Source organism: Takifugu flavidus, chromosome 11 (genome assembly GCF_003711565.1).
Source record: "Takifugu flavidus isolate HTHZ2018 chromosome 11, ASM371156v2, whole genome shotgun sequence".
Classification (NCBI taxonomy): Eukaryota; Metazoa; Chordata; class Actinopteri; order Tetraodontiformes; family Tetraodontidae; genus Takifugu; species Takifugu flavidus.
The window spans coordinates 13,293,941-13,310,656 of record NC_079530.1 but is presented as its reverse complement, the minus strand read 5'-3'; the positions used below and the strand labels follow the sequence as shown (position 1 = coordinate 13,310,656).

At 46.7% G+C, this 16,716-nt stretch overlaps 3 protein-coding genes across 6 annotated transcripts; 2 read left to right on the top strand and 1 right to left on the bottom strand.

The window, feature by feature from the left end:
- Positions 1-507: 507 nt before the first annotated feature.
- bag2 (BCL2 associated athanogene 2) lies at positions 508-2,432 on the top strand. The gene is made up of 3 exons (XM_057047404.1): positions 508-819; positions 959-1,068; positions 1,244-2,432. The coding sequence occupies exons 1-3, from the start codon at positions 698-700 to the stop codon at positions 1,630-1,632; spliced, it is 621 nt and encodes a 206-aa protein (XP_056903384.1). The 5' UTR covers positions 508-697; the 3' UTR covers positions 1,633-2,432.
- rab23 (RAB23, member RAS oncogene family) lies at positions 1,972-5,870 on the bottom strand. 4 transcript variants are annotated; one of them, XM_057047394.1, is made up of 7 exons: positions 5,506-5,870; positions 4,111-4,319; positions 3,903-3,988; positions 3,656-3,845; positions 3,492-3,574; positions 3,329-3,418; positions 1,972-3,241 (listed from the first exon to the last, which is right to left on the bottom strand). In XM_057047394.1, exons 2-7 carry the CDS (start codon positions 4,263-4,265, stop codon positions 3,108-3,110), a joined length of 738 nt encoding a protein of 245 aa, XP_056903374.1. In that variant the 5' UTR covers positions 4,266-4,319; positions 5,506-5,870; the 3' UTR covers positions 1,972-3,107. The 4 variants fall into 4 exon arrangements, with proteins under 4 accessions (XP_056903374.1, XP_056903373.1, XP_056903376.1 ...); XM_057047393.1 differs by having other exon boundaries at positions 5,488-5,869; XM_057047396.1 differs by having other exon boundaries at positions 3,656-3,812; positions 5,488-5,867.
- Positions 5,871-6,461: 591 nt separating this feature from the next.
- prim2 (DNA primase subunit 2) lies at positions 6,462-15,967 on the top strand. The gene is made up of 14 exons (XM_057047311.1): positions 6,462-6,618; positions 7,242-7,391; positions 7,566-7,678; positions 7,862-7,959; positions 8,040-8,160; positions 8,784-8,879; positions 9,592-9,729; positions 11,344-11,411; positions 11,670-11,742; positions 11,911-12,096; positions 13,663-13,789; positions 14,181-14,263; positions 15,016-15,084; positions 15,738-15,967. The coding sequence occupies exons 2-14, from the start codon at positions 7,247-7,249 to the stop codon at positions 15,915-15,917; spliced, it is 1,497 nt and encodes a 498-aa protein (XP_056903291.1). The 5' UTR covers positions 6,462-6,618; positions 7,242-7,246; the 3' UTR covers positions 15,918-15,967.
- Positions 15,968-16,716: the final 749 nt, after the last annotated feature.

Here is a 16,716-nt window from a genome sequence, read left to right as displayed (position 1 = left end):
TCCTCTACTCATTTATTCCATCATTTTGGAAGGGCATTTCCTGTCCCGGTCACATGACTGTCCCCTGGTTGCATCATAGTCTTTCGTATGTCATTGACAGGTCCTGAAGGTGAAACTGGTGTCACCACGGGGGTTAAGTTGGGCAGTTATGGACTGTGGGGGCCTTCGCCTCCCTACATTATGCTGCATCAGCAGCAGAGTGCTATAGATGGCACCATGATGGTGTGACAGGCTGCAGCTGAACCTCTCAGCTCAGTGGAGATCAGCTGCCTCTGAAGTCCAATGTGGTATTTATGTATTTAAAAGTAATGCTTTTCTACATAATTGTCAATGTTCTTTTTAAAATTAAAAACTATCCATTAAGAACAGTGGAGAATAAACTAAAATGGAATCCCAAGGTTGCTTGAAAGTAGCTGTTGTGAGCTTTAAAGTGGGGTTGGATGTTCATTATAACATCTACGGATCACACCAGAACTCTTTCTCAACATCTGAACGCGCGTCTGCGCACCCTCGGGGGCCCCCGCACCTCAGCTTGGCAGCAGCTGCTCGTCTCCTCGGGACCCTTCTGAGAGGAGCCAGTGAAGGAAGTCTCGGCCCATGTTAGGAAATCCCCTCCCAGGAGGAGTCCAGCACCGTCATCCGGGCCGAACCGTGCGCTGTTGAAGCTCCCCCGCAGTCTCCACCGTCGCTCTCCGCCATGGCTCAGGCCAAAATACAGGCCAAAATGAACGAAGCCTTCAACGCCAAGTTCAGCAGGACCCTGTCGATGGCTGATCGCTCCGGGCAACTCCTGGAAAGTTTGGATCAGCTGGAAATGAGGTAGGTTGAAGCAACAGGCCGCGGGCGTGCGCGCTCCTATATAAGTACGCACGGAACACCCATCCAAAAGTCTTTAAAACAGACCCCCGGCTATTAATGCGTGACGGTTAAGAAAGGCGGCTTCTCTGGTGTCTGTTAGGGTGGAGGCTTTACGCGAAGCTGCGTCCGCCCTGGAGCTGGAAAGGGAGTCCATCATGGAGGTGATTCAGGCCATTCAGACCGGACAGGAAATGCGGAACATCTGTCCTGGTGAGGCTGCTCACTGTCACTGTCACGGCTCTGGCTCCGCTGCGGGACTCTGTGTTCCACAGACCTGGTGCATGACAAGCCGACACAGGCAGCTTGATTTAAACAGACTTCCAGCCAAGAATTCGAATTCAAATCGGGTGTTTTATTTGTGTTATTATTGATTTATGCTCTCCAGGAGAGAGGGAAGAGCTGGAGCTGACCGCCGACCGCCTGATGGGCCGGACACTGGCGGTGGAGGTCTCCGTCAGCACGGTCAGGAACCCCCAGCAGGAGGAGGCCCTCAACAAGGCCACGTCCATCATCGATGAAGTGGTGCAGAAGCTGCTGGACAACATGGAGAGCGGCCGACAGAGGCTGCTGGCCCTGCACGCCGCCTGCCTGACCGAGGCCCCCGCCGTGCCCATCGACCAGAGGTTTCAGGCCGTGGTGATCGGCTGCGCTCTGGACGACCAGAAGAAGATCAAGCGGAGGCTGGAGACTCTGCTGAGGAACGTGGGGAACGCCGAGAAGAACATCAAGCTGATGGACCACCAGAAACTGGAAAAGGCAAACGGCTGCCAATGAACCGGGGGTCACTGAAGTGCCGCACGTTTGATGCCACTAACCTCACCGGGACCGATGCAACAACACATTAGAATAGTGATGAGTGACGTTGATAGTGATCACACCCACGATTAACTTCATTTTACACTTTTTTTTGCACTGAAGACACAAGGACACTCATTTTGAAACGTAACCCAGGTTCCAGGTGTGTGTGTGTTTGCTACCTCTTGTGTGAAGGAAACACGAGTCATTTTATACTCGCACCAATATGTGAGCGTACGTGTCAATAAACGAATAAAATTAAAATAAAGGTGTAAAAAGGACTCATCAGAATGTGTGTCACACCAAAAATGAGACCGCTCAAAGAGAAAAAAGTAGATTTATTCATGATTTTACTGCCAGAACTCACTCCAAAAGAACAACAATCCAACAGAGTGGTTTTCGTCTGATCGGGAGCGCTCGTGTGCAGCTCGTGAAAAACTACGCAAACGTGTTATTTCTTTTAGTTTCTTCTTCAGGAGCGTGTGGAAATAAAGACAAATATTCTCAAAACACCTGAGTGACAGCCCAGAAGGATGCTTTGGGATTAGATGCCATCTCTCATGATAAAGTGCGCGAAATAAATCGGACGAGAACGACGACGGGAGGCCGAATAAGCAGGAAGCGAGAGGATGGAGATGCTGGTGGAGAAGGCAATGTGGCGTCGCTGGACATTCACTGATGTGGACAAAGGAACGTTTCCACGTGGGAGAACGGCACCGTTTACACAGGCGGAGAGGGAAACGTACAGATTCTGGATCATTTGAAAGCACCTTTTTTTTTTTTTTTTTTAAGAAAAAGAAATCTGCACGATGGGAAATGATGACAGCAGATTTCTTCTTGTGCTGGTCTCCCTGTTTCCCTTATCAGAAAGGAGCAGATCGAAATGAAACACACCAAAAAAAAAAAAAGTACCTGTTTGATTAACGACCAATCGGTTCCTGGCGAAGGTACCAAAGGTCAAGAAGGGCTCCACAGAGGAGATTTGGATGTGTTGAATCAGATATTTGTATTAGATATTTCTGTTGAGATTATGAGTCGAACGTCCTCTAATTCTGTGTTAAATCTCTATTTGGCACCATGTCAACGCCTTAATTACGTCAATCAACACTAACGAGATTCGTACAAAAATACTTCTGAACGGCAAAATCGTTTGATCATGTTCTGTCCACAAATATCAATTCAGCCGTGATCGGTGGGACCGGGAAAATATGGCCCGGACGCTCGTGCGTGCCGCAACAACGCGGCTGAAAGGTGAGGAGGAGGTTCTGAGTCTGATGGAGCGGGTCGTCAGCCCCGACGAGCATGCACGTTAACCCACAGACGGGACAAACACTGACGGATCGCTGATGGAAACCCGAGTGGGACCGAAGAACCGGGGCGAGGCGGCGGCCCGGACCTCTGCTACGGCTACAGAACGCGACCAAGACGCCTCCACGGTCCGAAATCAGTCACATCTATAGAAGGCTGCAGCCCCCGAAAGGATTTTTGCTCTTCTTGGTTCTCTGTTTGTTGGGTCGCAGGGTGATGACCTCTTTGCCGTTGCTGGAGTTCTGGCTGCACGTGGTGCTGCTCGTGGTATTAAAAACGCCTTTGAAAACAAAGAGAAATGAGCAACGCGTCACTTTAGCGTAGGTAAATATGACACGAGCGGGTCGCTTCTCGCTCCGGAACGCACCGATTTTATTGCTGGTCATGTGGACCACCTCCGTCTCGGCCGCTTGCTGTCGGAGTCGTTGAAGGTATTTGTCAGCCAGGCATTTAAAGACTGAAGGGGAGCAGCAGAAATGTTAGCGCCGTGCGCGCCGACCACGTTCGCACCACCTTTTCCGCCGACTCACCCTCGTTGACGTTCAGGTCCTCTTTTACCGAAGCTCGGTAAAATCTCAGCTTCAGCCGCTTGGCCAAGGCCTCCGCCTCCTCGCTGCAACAAGGGGAGAAATTCACCCCTTCACCATCTGCTCCGTTATGGATTTAGGAATAACGAAGGGGAACGCTGGCGCACCTCTTTATCACGGTCTCTTCCAGCAGGTCGATTTTGTTCTGCACCAGGACGGTGGGAACGTCTCCCACCTCGGCCTCGACCTTCTCCCTCCAGCTGTCAATAGCCTGAAACGACTCCCTGTCTGTGGTGGAGAAGACCAGCACGCACGCTTGGGCTCCTGGAATGTCAGACAACAGCTGATCTACTGAACCTACGAGAGCCAAATCTCAGTTAGAGACCGAGGCTAGAGGTGCTACAGATGTCTCACCGCGGTAGTAGGCCTTGGTAATGGCGTCAAACTCCTCCTGCCCGGCGGTGTCCCACAGCATCAGCCGCACCTCCTCGTCGTTGACACTGCAACGATGAGCGGCAACGTTCCCTGGTCACACTCAGCAGACATTCTCCCCCTTATGGTAACATCTGGAACTGCGGCTGCACGAAATACGGTCTGACTGGGTGAGAAAGCAGCTGCTTACGCGATCTGCCGCTCCAGGAAGTCCACGCCGATGGTCTTCTTGTAGTCTTTTGTGAAGATGCCCTTGCAGTAGCGCTGGATCATGCTGGACTTGCCCACGGCTCCGTTGCCGACCACGACCACCTTGATGGCCACTTCCATGTCCTCCTCCAACATGGTGGCGATGTCCTCGCTGGCCCTCTCGGCTCCACTTCCGCGTTGCCCGGGTGGCTGCAACAAAGGGACGCGATGTCATACCACACCTCAGAGTGTGAGGTGAGGGTAGAATCGGCACTCGCCCACAAAACACTGGTAAAAAAAATTGTGTTTCACTACTTTCTCGGGCTGGGAAGCAATTAAATATAATCAGATACTGGGTTAAAGCCGATCGTAGGAATTTAATTGGAGATAGCCGCAACGGCACAACCTTGTGCACCCACCTCAAGCTAAGTGTTGTAAATTTTATGATGATTTCATAGCAACGGTGTAATGAGTTTATTCTTCCATTAGCACCGAGACCCGGGGGGGGGGGGGGGGGGGTTCACATAGCAACTAGCAGGTCTCCCATGCATGTGTGCAGCTGCTCAGTGCACAAAAAATAAAAATAGCAGAAAAAGTGTGTTGTGTTCCCAGCAAACACCTCCCGTTGGCCTGCGATGTCCACCAGCCCACACAATCGGTGCTGCCACAGACGACTGTTATTTATCCGTCAGAACACGGTGATACAACACTCTGGCAACGTGTGCAGCGCAATAATAAATCCCACGTTAAGTCGAGACTCAAATAACATCTTTGTATGCCAGCGCTGGTTCCCGAACTGCTGCCGTCCCAAGGGAAGGTCTGTCAAAAACCCAGTTTAGCAGTAAAAAGAAAAGCACCATCTTTTCTGGTATGGGGATTAATAAGGGACTTATTTTCCTCAATGTATTGCAAATAAAAGCTAATACTCTGTATACAGTCTCCTTACATGCATATGATCCGCTCTAAGTTCATGCCAGCAAAGATAAAGGTCGATTTTTTAAATATTTTGTCATGTAAGACACAGCCCTGCAGCCTGGGGTTCTCAGCTTAGATCATTCCATGATAGGGAACACATTAAAAACTCAATAATCGGTGCTTAGGCCTAAAAGCGGGCTTGTTTGAACTCATCACTTAGGAATGCAAGGGCACCCTGAGCTACTGATCATCCGTTCTAGCTGCAGTATTTCAAGCCTGTGACAGTGATTGATCATTGTTCGAATCCCTCACATCAGATTTCCTTGCCTGCTGGAGATGACCTGTTGAACAGCTGGCAGGAGGGTGGTCGGAGACCCGGCAGCTGCTCCAGGCTCATCACTACAGCAAATACCCTACTGTACTGTCATAAAGGAAGAAGCGTAAGCAGACACATTTCACTTACCTTTGAATCGGGGTTTACCTTAAAGGAGTCGGATCAGATCAGGGGGGCTAAACCGAACGGTCGACCTACAGTGACATACTCAGCCTCTCTGTTCTTGTCCGAGGCAAGACAAGCGCTCTCGGCTTGGCTGCTAAGGTTACTTCGGCTAATGTTAGCCACTTTTCACAGAGAAAAAAAATGCCTCACGCCTCCACCCGTTAATAATATATGGCTAACATCCACACAGGGTTGTTGCGCCCTTCAATGTGACTGGTGGGGAAGAGCTGACGCCACAAACTATACAAAATCTGTGACATTTACAGGATGATAATGCGCCGCTACCAGTGTAGGAGTCTGCATTACGTTGCGCATGACGGTCGCTAGCCAGCAACTGGCTAACTCGCTATTGCTTGTTGCTAGGCAGCAGATCAGAGAGTGTGCTAATGCAAGAGAGTGATCTTCACCTACACATTCAATTCGTTTTATTCGTTGCTTTTTTCACTTGTTCACTCTTTTGAAGAAAAAATAAGGATAAAGGGCAAGACATGTTTAATAAAGACCAATTTTTATCATTAATTACAACAAAAATACAATTTTAAAAAAGAAATTATCTTGCTGTAAAACGATGCTTTCCTAAATATGACAAGAACTGCTGTACACGAGGGATGCTTTGTTTGAGCTGAAGGTACACATGATTATAGTCCTCACCTTTAAATTGTGTCAAAGTTTTAATATTTAACTATCACAGAGAACGCATAAAACAATGATGAAATAAGCTGGCACAAACAGAATGTAGAAGTTTGCCGTTTACGAAGTTTACGTAACTACCGGGTGCGTTTGAGATTAAATACAAATGAAAATAACACGTCAAGCGAAAAAAGGGGCCAAACAAATTACAAATCTCTAAATCTTCCTTTGTTTGACTTTTTACAGCATAATATTCAGCACCTAACTAGAATGTCTAATTGTTGCGTAGAAGTCGTAATACCCAGGATGAAGCAATTTACGGGTCGAGCCGATGTAGAAAACAAGTGCTCCCAGAGACTTTCTCTTCCTGGTTGGACTGATGACGTCACGGTTTACCCGCGTTCGTCAAACACTTCACCGTTTGGCGGGATCGAGCCTGGAAGAAGCGTCTCCACCATAAACTCGGTAATATCTCGAAAGTGTTTAATGTCCTAATGGAGCTCCTAACTCGTGTGTTGTCTTTAACAGGCCGATGTTTGCTAGTAAGCTACGTGTAAGCTTGCAGCTGCCATCGCGGAGTATCTTGGCGATGTTGTCTATCGATTGAGAAATGAGGTCTTTTACCCTCTTGTTTTCATTTAGCTGCGTGGTATATAGTTAAGTTAAATCTCAATACATTAGCATATATATGACAGGTTATATCTCTGCTGGATTTAACTTAAGCATTACATCCATTTGATTCCTTATTCTCCATAACGAATCCGCATTGTCCTGGTTTCACATTTAGATGTTGTTAACTGTGGAAAAATAAGAGTGGTCAATAAAAACGTCAGCTGTTGTTCTCTAACTACTAGAAAAGTTAAGTTTTACGTGTTTTAAGAGACAACGACTACATTCTATACGTTGAATAACAGCACGCGAATCAGTGACATGTTGCGCAATAGTTGTGCACCTTTCTGTGGCTGACTGATCTACTCACAACTGTTCACCAGATATATGTATATATATATATGCAGATGGGCCTTTTGCTTGAGACCTGATGGTTCAGTTCTGATTTGAAAAGAAAACTCTTCTTCCCTTTATTGCAGGAACGATGCTGTTCTCCGGCAGGAGGAGGAAGGTGAACCTCAACGCTCAGTCGGAGCTCTACGAACACGCTGTGCAATTTTATGTGCAGCCTCCTCTTGAAAACATCTCCCTCAATGAATTTGAAACGTTCGCCGTGGAGCGTCTGAAACGTGAGACACCGGATCTGCTCTGCTTGTCTGAAAAAACACTGACTTTCACTTTAAGCTGATGTGTAAAACATTTGATAAGGTTTCAACGCCAGATTTTGCGTCCTTGTCATATTTTCATACTTCTTATATTTATCAGACTTCGTTTTTTGTCTTCTTCTGTAATTGCCACCGCAGTGCTTAAGACCATCGAGACTCTGGGAGTGAGCTACGTGAAACTATCTGAGCAGTACAAAAAGAAACTGGAGAGCGAGTCCAAGAATCTGAACTTTCCCTACAGATCAGAAACTGTGAGTATCTTTAAGTGACCGTTGTGATTTTTTTTTTAATGACCTGAGGAATTTCCCTGCCGGGATCAATAAGTTTGGTATTCGCCGTAACGTCTCGTATGGAATTCTGGTTTCGTTTCCATCTTTAGTCCCAGGATACTTTGACTCAATAACGAGCAACTTTCCTCCTCGGTGTCTTTTTAGGATGACAGAAAAATCCCTCCAGGTGGACTGAGCGAGTGTGAAAAACGGAGGAAGGACCACATCTCCCACTTCATCCTGCGACTCGCCTACTGCCAGACGTAAGTGTGTCGGCACCGCCTCCGGGAAGCCAACGTGAATATGGGAGACGGAGATGAAGGAGTGTGCATAATCCTTACAGGGAGGAACTGAGACGATGGTTTATACAACAGGAAGTAGATCTTTTCCGCTATCGCTTCAGTGAGCTTCACTCCAAGCAAAAGCTGGAATTTCTCCACAGGAATAACCTGCAGTATGACGCAGTGAGTATTAATTTGTTGCTAATTTGTTGTAAAGAGGACGACTTCTGTGTTGGATATTTAAAAAATGCTGCAATATAAAGTTCCAGGTGTGTTATTTACAGCGGACTTCTCGAGTGGTGCAGCTTCCTCTGGAATAATCAAATCTGAGCCAAATGTTAAGACCAATACTGTAACACAGCTGTGCCTCTTAGTAAATGGTAGAAGTTACTATTCATTAGTTAAACCTCGGACAGAAGTTTACCAAATATTATATGGAAGTACCGTCAAATAAGGACAGTTATTCAACCACTAGATGGCGCTATTTGGTAACTGTAATAGGACAGAATTTAAAACCTTTAAACCTTTTAAATGATTTTTTCTTTTTAAACGGTTATTGTCCAAGATCAGTTTCAGTCACAGTATTTAAAATCACTTGTGAATAGTTCTGTGTTTACCTTCATCCACCTCAAACACGTCCATCAATAGTAAACGGTGAAACAATTAAAAGGAACATCACTATACTTAAGCAAGGAGAAACATGACGCATTCATCTGATGTCAGTTCTTAAATTTCCCAGCACGAGCGTATTTTCCGCTCCCCAGTGAAATCCTTCATCCTTTTCTTCTTCATCTCTGGTATTTTAGATCAGCGCGGAGGAGAAGTCGGAACTGCAGAGAGAACTAATAGACTCCACTTATGGCGTCAGCGGCATTACAGTGGAGCAGCAGGACTTCTACAAAGTGAGTTCCTACAATGTGGAGCATATAAAATAATAATTCCAAGAGGGTTACAAAGCTGGTCCTTCTCCTTAAAAAGAATAGGTGCTTACATCATTCACAGCCGCCCCCCCCATGATTGTCTGGTGTTGTATTCAGTCCCGATGCCTGTTGGACTGGTTGTTGGGCTGTACCACCAGCACCAGTGGCAACAGCATCTGGTCCCATTTGAAGGGCTTCCGTGAGGCAGGTATTTCCTCAGGTGTCTTAAACCCTGTTGGTTTTAAACTTAAATCTTAACAAGAGGTAATCGGATGACTTGGAAAAAAGAAATGCAACACATTAAACCGTGTTGGTGTGCGTTTAAACAAAAAAAAGAAAGAAGTGAAATTAGAGGAAGATCGGTGTTTTCTCCTACTTAATTTGGCTGCACTAATTGGTAGATTGTGGCTCCTCCACCAGACGTTCACAGCTGAATGGATTTAAACAATGCCTTATCTATCCTCTGAAGGAAAGCTGCTAAATGCCACAGCAAGCCGGTCGGCTTTAAATTTACATTCTAAATGTTACAGATTGGTTTTATTTGCAGACAGAATGTAAATGGATGCCGTGCTCTCCTAAACATTGTTGCCATGGAGGCTTTGCTAGCCTCACTTTCCAGGCCCCAACATCAGTTCTAAATAACCATTTTTAAAATGAAGGCATGGAATTAATAATGTCGACTGGCATGTCAAAGGTTCCCTTTCAAGATGCTCTGGATCTTGTGCGAACGAGGAAGGTGTACCTCAGGGCGGGCTACGCCTACATCCCTCACCAGGACATCGTCACCATTGTGCTCAACGACTTCCGCACCCGACTCTCCAAAGCCCTCGCAGTAAGTCTCCTGCCTCACAGTCAGGTCGTTTCTCTCTTTCAGCAGGTTGTGTCTGTCTTTACACACCCCTCTCTTTCTCCTCCGCACGCCTGTTTTTGCTGCCACCTAGTGGTTGGAGAGGGTAATAATTACACAGGCTGATTTTGAACGGCACCCGCGATTAATTAAACGATTAATTTGTCATTTAAAGATAAGGTACACCGTTTTTACTGCCCTGCAAATCCACTGATTTTTATCAGCCCTCTGATTCAGTGCAGAAGGCTTCATTTTTACACCCTTGTTTCCACTTTGCACACACACATTTATGTTAATGCGTCCACTCCGCACGATCTGCCTGGTTCTGCACGGCACATTTGTTGCCTGTTGCAGCCACCGTTGCCCTCGGTGCCCAGAGGGCAGCGGGGGAAGTTCAGCATGAGAGGAATGTGTATGACCTGACATGTCCTGAGGAACACGTCCCTGCAGGCCTGCTGGTTATTCTTTCCCCACATATTTAGTTGTTTGTTCGTTTTTCCAAAGCAGCAGAGGTGATATTAACGCACTCTGTGCTGCACTGAATGCCCAGAGGGACATAAAACACAAAGGAGGCCTTTATGAAGCATGCGAGGAGACGTTTGGTGGCGTTTGAATTTATAAATAGAGGGTTTTTTTTGTCAGTGATGTGAAACAAATTAATGATTTAGCGAGAGGGCGTACTGAAACTCTAAAGCCTTGCAGGTAATTACAGACTCTATACCTGAAATCATCATTCACGTTCTGGCAAAAAGACCGTTTTCACTTAGAATCAAAGAATATTCAGTCAGCAGAATAATTAGGAGCATCTGTGCCGTCTTTAGCATCAAGTTAGCAACAAGAGTGAGCACAGTCTAATGATTCCCCCCATTGATGAATTTACTGTTGAGTGATTATTGTTTTTAGATTTATTCACAAGCAGGATGCAAGAAACACACTCGGACAGCTCCAGTGGTTTCTTTATCGGAGAAATTCAATGTGTTTGTTGCACTGCAGCCCTTTCAGGCTACAGTCCGCCTAATTTGCTTTAACCTGAATTTGCTCTGGCATCTCGCCACCATCCCACCACATCGCAGATACTAGCATGAAAACCCTCCACCAGAGCAAGGTCACGGGTTCGATCCCCAGCTACAGCAGGCCGTTCTGTGTTCCGTTGGCCTGTTCTCTCTACGTATATGTGTGTGGGCTTCCTCCGGATGCTCTGGTTTGCTCTGGTCAAAAGCACAGAGGTCTGGTTAGTCCAGGAAGCAGCAGCGCCTCTGGACTGACCTCCATCTGGCCTACATATTTAGTTGTACAACTATTTTGTTGTTGTTCTTCTTCGTGCACCTTTTTCACATTCACAAGCCTCATTTTTGGTTCCTTTTCCAGTCCCTTAATGCGTGCCTACAGACGTGCCGCTCCGTTCCCGTTAACGCACTTGTAACGGCGAGCAGAGCAACGGCTGCAGGAAAATCCAATCAGGGCTCGATCATCTACAGTCTGACTGAAATGTTTGACCTTTTCTTAATGACTTGCCTCTGTGGTACTTCACGTGTCGCTCGGCGTTGGCGCGTCAGGCCCCACCGTGTAACGTCTCCCACGTGCTCGTCTGTCCTGCAGCTGACGGCTCGCTCCTTACCAGCGGTGCATTCTGACGAACGGCTCCAGCCGCTGCTCAGCCACCTCAGGTAAGGAGAGCGGAACGCTCCCACATGTTGAGGGTGTTTACATTTCCATTTGAATAGAAGAACCCTGATTAATACTCCGTGGAAGAAGTCAGGTGGGGATTAGTGGGCATCTTTAGATTAGTGGGCTAATTGCCGAGCGACATAAAAAAAGCAATGTAATCATAATTTTCTTTTCACACCTCCTACAATAAATGCTTGTATTCCTCCTGTGAAACATTTGTTCAGCTCACCGATTTATTTTATTTGATGTTATTTTAGTCATGCATACCTGGGGCAGGATTACAGCGTCCAGAAGAACGTTGGAAAGTTCTCCTTGGAACAGGTCGACTCCGTAAGTCACTCTGCATCTCCGCTTGGGTTATTTAACCCCCAACGCCCATTAAAATTTAGATTTGCACTCTTAGTAATGTAGTTTACAAGGAAACTAAATCGGGCACAGCACGATAAACAGGGTGCGCAGATGCTGACACCTCCGGGGCCCTGATGCTCGTGTCTGCAGCTTTCAGGGAAGTCCTTCCCGCTCTGCATGAGGCAGCTGCACCAGAGCCTCAGGGAGAACCACCACCTCCGCCACGGCGGCCGCATGCAGTACGGGCTCTTCCTCAAAGGGATCGGCCTCTCTCTGGAGCAGGCGCTGCAGTTCTGGAGATCAGAGTTTGTGAAAGGAAAAGTGGACGCCGACAAGGTAACGTCGACCGTTGCTGGACATTTTTACCGCAGTTAATAGACATTTTCCAGTTGGCCTACAATATCAACTAACAAAGTTGGCAAAGCAAAATGATCTGGCTCCCTATGAGAAGCACAAAGAGCACCTATTAAGTGACTTATTAACCGTTAATCTTTTTGGATCTGATTGAAAAGTGAAGGACAACTTCTAGTTCCAGCGTTTGTGCTGCAAAGCAGCTTGTGTTCCCTCTGGACAGCCCAGAGTTCTTAATTAACCTGTGCCTGTCTTGTCGAGGGACTTCACATTAATACCCTCCGGCTGCTGTTATGAAGCCCTTATTAACTGCTGCATAAGGCCGACCGACCTTTTTTCTAGCCAGCCACTCGCTGTATATGCAAGTCATTTTCCAAGACTATTACACGCTCTCAGATTTGATTAAGTTTTGCAGGAATGAATATTCATCTCACATAATGGCTGCCTCTGTGGGATGGTTTTAGTTTGTGAAAAAGACTTTTCTATTTTGTCTGGCATGCTCCAGCTATCACTAAAAGAGCCGCCTTTAGAGCGACTGAGTGACGGGTAAGTCCTCAGAGAAGGGAGCTATAAGGAGAGGCTGCGTCAGCCTACTTCCTGCTGCCTTTAAGCCTCAGGAAGGTCAGGAAATATGAAATAATTTTCCACTTTACAGATTGAGTTTACTCTTTCCCTTCAGTGGATTCATTAAGCGTGTGGTCGGCTACCTAACGTGCATGAAATCACAAGAGAGCGACCGTTAGATACGGGAAACCACCAAGATGGAGCTGAAAGGTTCAGCAAATCATTTTGAGATAAGCTAATCCTTTACCCCTGCGATAGCTAACCAAACAAACGGCTCCATTCGAAATCAGGAAAGACAAAGTAGGGAAAAAAGAAAAACAAATGGGCTTTTGTGCAGGAACCTTCACTGCAGAGGTAGTATTTTAGATTCCCTGAGGATCTACGCTATTCTTTATTGCTCCATATTTTCTCACAAACAAGTGGAAATGAATGTACAGTTGTATCCACTCTGGGCGGTCGCCCGAGCACACACACACACACACACGTCCGTATATATATATATAATCCCTTTGACTGTGTCCTACTTTGCTGCCACTGGTTTTTGTGCACGTTTTCCCAGAATGTGTCAGCCAGTATGTGCAATAAAAAAACCCAGAACATTCAGTTGCGAAGCTTTTATTCATAACTTAATTGCATCATGTGATGCAGAATAATCAATATTGTTAATTAATTAATGCTAATTTTACATGTATGTTCCATTCGTATGTCTACGTTTCTCAAGCCACTGCGAGACCTCGGCAGGCTGGGATTTTAACTTTCCTTAAACGTTCCCCGGACAGCAACCCAACAGCGCTCGTATGGCACCGTTTAAGATCCGGATCCGAAGTGCGACGGCCCTCAGCAGCTCTTTGACCAGCAGCTTTATTTCTCATAGATGGAAACGCTCGGTCACAGCTGACATGATAGACACCGGCGTCTGTTGCAGCCCGTTCGTGTCCTTCTCGCAGTCGTGTCCCTCTTCATCCTCTCCTCCGTCTGTCTCCCCAGTTTGACAAAGCGTACGCCTACAGCATCCGCCACATGTTCGGCAGAGAAGGCAAGCGGACCGACTACACCCCCTACAGCTGCATGAAGGTGATTTTGTCAAACGCGCCGGGTCAAGGCGACCATCACGGTGAGTCGGTGGCTGTCAGAGGGAGCCATTAACCGTGTGACAAAACACCGCTGAGGCTGAAGTACAGGACAATCCAACAATGGAGGGGGGAAAGAAACTTTCAGAGCTTAGCTGAGGGCAGGAGAACAGGCATTTCAGAGCAAATACTAGACAGTCTTTCTTTTGAGCCTCCAGCTGCTTTCATTTTTTTTTAAATATATATGAATATCAGAATGACCATAATTGTGTTCAACACCTACAGATTTAGTCAGATAATTAACAGCACAGCAAAATACAAATGATACAAAAGTCTCTAAGCTCTACTAATGTAATATTTCCACACTAATAACTGTTTCCTGTATATCACACTGTGTTTAGATGCAGTTGTTCTAAACGCCCTTTGTCTTGATAGGATGCCCATTCCGACACAGCGACCCTGAGCTGCTGAAGCAGAAGCTGCAGGTCTACAAGGTTCCCCCCAGTGGAATCAGTCAGGTGGCTTCATTAACCCCCCCACCAATCTCACTCACTTCAGCATAGAAAACAGGACATTAAGACTCATTTCTGACTGCAGCGACATTAGCTCTGGGCATTAAGAGTCTCGGTAATTGAGCCTTTTAGATGCCTGCTGCATTTCAGCGTTGTCAGAGCGCCGCCGCATGTGATACAGAGCCGGCCGAGGGCACGGCGAGGCCAGCGGGAATCCTATTTCACACGGGTCCAGAAAGGGAATGAATAATAGCGCAAGCTTCCACTGTTGTCGGAGGCATAATGATACAGTGGATTCAATATTGTTTTAACCTCTTCCACAATGTGTCGGCCAGACGTCCAGCACCTCCATTTTTGTATTGGTATTAGAAGCAAAACTCTCTGCTATTATGCTTTTTTTTTGTAATTCTCATATTTTATTAACTACAATCATAAAGTATCTGTTGGAGGCTGTGAACAGCCTATGATTGGCTGACTACCAGCCCCAGGATTGAGCATCCAGTCACACCTGGACGGTACCATCAGGAATAATGATTCCAGAACGGGAGAATGCTAAAGACTTTCCCTTTTATGGATGTTGCCCTCCTAAAGTCTGGCTTGAAAAAAAAACAACAACAACCTGAATTTTACAGAGAAATTCACATAGTTGATGAAAAAGGTGTCATGTTGATTTCTGCAAAGCTTAATCAGCTGAAACGAGCCCGATGTCTTCGCTCCCTTAATAAACGTAATGAAAATGTTCTTATGGTTGTTGGCAGATCCTGGAGCTGGTGAAGGGGATGCACTACCAGCTGGCGTGCCAGAAGTACTTTGAGTTAACGCACAATGTAAGTGGGGCGTGAAGAGGGTCACCTGTGGCCAAACCGCCGTCACTTCCTGCCTGTCAGAACCACTTCATTTTTCCAAGTTTATTATAGCATTTACATCCACTTTGTCCCCCCTGGATACTGATTTAGTTTAATCTCTTTAGGTTTGACTCATCATCCCTTTCAGTCACACTCGACTCTGATTGAAGTGGTGATGGGGGGGGGGGGGGCGCGTGTGACATCTGTGCTAGACATTTTGTTTGGATCTGTTTTGATGGGGGGGATCCTCCTCCAGGCCACTTTACACAAAGTTCCTCTTTCATATGCAGAGGTGCTTGAAAGTTTGGGAACCCTTGTACTCCAGATACTTAAAAAAAAAGAAGAGAGAAGTTAATCAACAAAGGCCTCCGCGTGGTTAAAAATAACCGATCTGTCAAACCGGCGAGGCAGAGATGTTAAACTAGATGGTTTAGGTGCAGCCGGCGATCAAACTGCGACGGCCTTAAAGAGCCTGGAACAACTTCTTACTCCGATTTTGACAGGTTGCAGTTTCTATATGCTGTAGTAACGTAGATTCTCTACCAGCAACGCGCTTCGTTTGTTTATCGTCCGACAGGGAATCGAGGCGCTCGCTTCTCGACATGTTTTAATCCTTCTGCCTCGTGTGTCGACAGGTCGACGATGCCAACTTCTCGCTCAGTCACCCCAACCAGTACTTCATAGAGAGCCAGAAGATCCTGGGTGGAGGAAAGGACCTGAAGCGAGAGGCGGATGTCCCGCAGCGGTCGCAGGAAGCCGCTGGGGGGTTGGCAGAAATGTCCGAAGACCTGGACTCTTTCTTTCAAGACGGCTGATTTTATTTAACAAATGTTGGTTTTCATTAAATCTCTGGTTTTGTTTCTCACCTGTTTGATGTTGTATTCTCCCCTCCCCGACCTGGACCGGCATTGTTTCCGGACCCTCTCGGCGCTCCGTGTTTTGGCAAAGCTGCGGTTTCGAGGGTCGATAATCGGGAGAATTTCCCCGCCGTCTGAAACGCACTCATTGTATCTGCTGGCAGGAGGACGGATGAATGGTGGCACACGGGTGGAGGGAAATAAACAATTTTGCGCAGCATTGTTGTGGCTTGGATTAAAGCCACGGGGTAATTAATCCAGAACTCATGTGGTCAGAAGATACAGCCTCACTCTCCCCCAGTTTCTGCGGAAAAGGCGCCAAAATTAGCAAGACCTTCCCTCCCCAGGCACCAGAAATGGCCTGTTGCTTTTACACGATGACCAACTTTGGATCCAGTTACATGTTGGAACAGGCAGCCTTGAATTACATCAATATCTGGTTGCCTGGGAGACCAAATAAAGCATCAGGTGATTAAATGACAGCACCTCTCTGAAAGTTAATGATTAACCCCCCTCCCAAAAAATGCTCCTAAATCAGAGTCTGCACCAGAGAGTGGATTGCACATGCCTTTTGCTCTGCGGGCTTTATTTGCTTCTCAACTTTTCGACAGATTCTGACCACAGTTGGATCACCACGCCGCTCGTAGAGCTGCACACCACTGGAATTAAATTAGATCTCCAAATCCAGGCGTGGCGCCTGACACGGGGAGGATTTATTCGGCATAATAAGGCAACTGGATAACGGCCCGCTGTCGGC